At 27.0% G+C, this 3533-nt stretch overlaps 1 protein-coding gene across 1 annotated transcript; it reads right to left on the bottom strand.

Annotated features, from left to right (window-relative positions):
• Window positions 1–775: 775 nt before the first annotated feature.
• Window positions 776–1285, bottom strand: LOC106679365 (uncharacterized). The gene has a single exon (XM_014418477.1). The coding sequence runs from the start codon at window positions 1283–1285 to the stop codon at window positions 776–778; it is 510 nt and encodes a 169-aa protein (XP_014273963.1).
• Between the last annotated feature and the right edge of the window lie 2248 nt (window positions 1286–3533).

Genomic DNA, 3533 nt, shown 5'->3' with positions numbered 1-3533 from the left:
TATAATGTATATATTAACAATAAACAAGCAGGTAGTGTTTAATCCCTAATTATTTCGTGTTTTATTCTTTTCATAATTCTATATATAGAGTTGAGGTAATAACAAAGGATATACATATTCCTGGTGTCGGATAATATAATAATTTTCACAAATTGAAAATGTGTCCTGTTTTTCATTAATGATTTTTTTGGAGTGAGAGAACATTTATTATATCTTTCTTTTTTTTTGTTTTTTCACTGTGGATTTTTTTCTGGGTTATAAATGAAAATTAGCCCTTGTTCCCGTCCAGCATGGTCCAATTAGAGAGGCATTAATTCAATTAGTTGCCTTCTGTTGAATTAGATTCGTCGGCAATATTTGTTTCATTCTCTCACGCGCTTGGTATTTTTTTGTTTTTACAATTTTACATTCCTCAGTATTTAATTTTAGTCTAACAACTACAGAGCTCATAAGAAGTAAGACCGAATTTTTAACTGAGCCTCAAGAACCTCAAAAATATATGTTATTAGCAATCAAAATTTTTGTATATGTATTATAAATGTTTTTATGCCGTGTACGGGGCTTCGGGGTTTCTAAGCCCGATTAGGGGTTTCTCGTACAGGTATTATATTGAAATTTAATCATATATTAATGTATTTATATTTATTTGTATTATGTATTTCTATCGGTTCCTGATGGGAACTGACTGAAAGGGGATGCGCTATATTTAATTCAACCACTAGACACCATCTGAAAACCCCCGCCGTGGTATGCTAGATATGAATATCATAATTAATCATTGGAGTTCCTTTTCTGTCTCTAGTCCCTCGATTTCCTGGTCCTCAAGATCTTTAGTATTGCTATCTTCTTTATTCACAGCAGAGGTAGCGTCCTGATTGCCTGTCTTGAGATCTTTATTATTATTTCCGGTTTCTTCTTCAGCAGAGGTAGCCTGATTTGGCTTTTTATCGTCATCAAAGTGATTCGTATTTAATTTATTGACAGTTTTTTCCAAGCTGCTGGTCGTTGCATCTATTTTTACACATAACTCTTTCTTAAAGTCTTCTATAGCTTTATTGGAGTTTTCATCCCTCTGTTCTCTCTTTTTCCAATATTCTTCTCGTTCTTTTCTTCGTTCCTCATACCACTGTTGTTCTTCTTTCCTTCGTTCCTCATACCTCTGTTCTTTCTTTTTCCAATATTCTTCATCTCTCTGTTGTTGTTTTTTCATAAAATCCTGTAGCAAGGCCACTATTGAGTTATATGCCTGTGGTCCGTTAGAGGTTCCTCCTTTAGTATTTTCCATCCGTATCAAAATAGTGTTCTGGTGTCGTTGACTACATTCAATAATCAATATCAAGGTATTAAAATTGATTTTTCATTATTCGAAAGGCTTACGTAGATTTAAAGGTGAATCTAATATTATTTGATTAAAATAATAAAAATGAAAGATTAATATAATTGATAAATAAATAAAAAAAAAAATATTTCCCTTAAGTCGTACCATATCATTGATATTATAAAACTTTATATGACCTCACATATGAGAAAATTAAAAACTATTTATTCAAAAACATTGATGTTAAAAAAAAATAAATAAAATTTAATTAATTAGATGGCTTAGAGCAAAGATGTTTCAAACCTATATTTTCAAAACATTTTTATTTTTTCATACCAATTTTATTTATTAATAAATATTACAATCTATTCCAAAACGTCGTTGGGCTATAATCGATAGTGATATCTGACCACATTAATACTAACATTGTAGTTTAATTATGTACATACAAAATAATAAAAAAAAAAAATTAGTGATCAATAATAGTTATTTTATAGAAAATATTTACTATTTATATGTTCTATTTTAATTTTATTCTTTGTTTGGTAAAGAGGGGGGAAGAAAGGAAAGGTGCATTAAGTTTAGAGAAAAAATATAAATAGATAAATAATAAAAAAAAATGAAGAATAATAAGGAAATAAATAATTAAAAAAATATAAAATAAAATAGCAAATTTAAAAAAATATATATTACCATTATATATTATAAGTTTAGTGTACTATACCTATATATTATAAGAATTAAAGAGAAATGTCAAACTAAGTTTAAGTTGGTTACGTATTTACCCAATAGAGTTGTGCAGCACTACTTATTTGAATAAATTTTTCTCTATCTGGGATGTTCATAAAACATTAAATGAGAAAGGTCTGGAAGCATGATAAATATTTTTGTTTTTAATAAAATTAGTGTTAATATATAAACTATTTTGTGGCATCAACCATATATTTTTTTAATTAAAATAGTATGACTTAATGGACTAAAAAGATTCATTTATAGTTAAAAGTATATTTGAAAATATATTATGTGTTGAAAAATTGTTGTAATACCTAGTAAATGGGATATATATAGTTTTCTTTATCATGTACCGGTCACCAGGGGACCACACGAATAATATTATTGGTTAGTTTCACATATTTTTTTTTATTATATCTTTTTTTCGTTTATGCATAATAATGCATATATCTTTATTAAGGTAAAAAAATATATTTTTTTCTCAACAAAGATATGATTTAGTTTTTTTTTAATGTTTCAAGAATACTAAATATTATTTCAACTACAGTAAAAATAATTAAATAAAATATGGTTTGATATTGCGGCTTGTTTTACCTGCCTCAATATTATTAACAGTTAATAGATGCTATCAATTTTATGTACTTTTACTGTAAAAATACGCTGAATCAATTTATTTGATTATTAAGCATTGTAAGAATTCAATTAATTATAATAAAAAATACATATTTACTTATGAATATTATAAAAATATTAGTGAAACTATGTAAAATGTGTTGCCTCAAAAGTTGTTTCTGATGGTTTGAATAATCCCTTTTAGACTTCATGTTGTTCATTTAAAACTAGGATAATAGTAATTAATATTTCAGTGAAGGAAATTCATATTTAATATTTTAATAGACGTAAAATATTCTTTCGCTGGATCTGTTCAGCCATATAATGTTTGTAGAATTAAATCATTTTATACCTCATTAACTTTATATTTACTTTTATTAATATATCTGTTCGAGAGCGGAGTTATTTCAGTATTGGAATTATTAGGAATCTCGCTTGGAATATGGCGAGGCAGAATGTAATCTCCTTATACAAACATTTAATTAAATAATTCTCCAAGCGGCAAAATACACGGCTTAAGGACCCCAGCATCGTTCGATGAATTTTCAATATAGATATTCCATTTTTTTGGTACGAAGCGGTTTATAAAATTGTACTAATCGAACAAAACCAATTTTTATTTTTAGAAAATGGACGATGTTATCAAAACACTGTTTGAGTATCCGGCATAACATAACTATATTGAGGCGAAGTTACGCAAATTTATTGTTTGCATACTCATACCCAGCATTAAAAAAAAAAAGGTTGTAGAACAAAGAATTTCTTCAACTAATTATTAAACACTACATGTACATAGTATGATTTAACATAAGCAACAATCAACAACAACAACAACATTAATAACTATTACAATTAAAACATAACTTACGAT

This window comes from Halyomorpha halys, unplaced genomic scaffold (assembly GCF_000696795.3).
Source record: "Halyomorpha halys isolate HHAL.00 unplaced genomic scaffold, Hhal_1.1 Scaffold198.1, whole genome shotgun sequence".
NCBI classification, from domain to species: Eukaryota; Metazoa; Arthropoda; class Insecta; order Hemiptera; family Pentatomidae; genus Halyomorpha; species Halyomorpha halys.
Note: the sequence above shows the minus strand (reverse complement) of the source record. Positions and strands in the feature narration are given on the sequence as shown.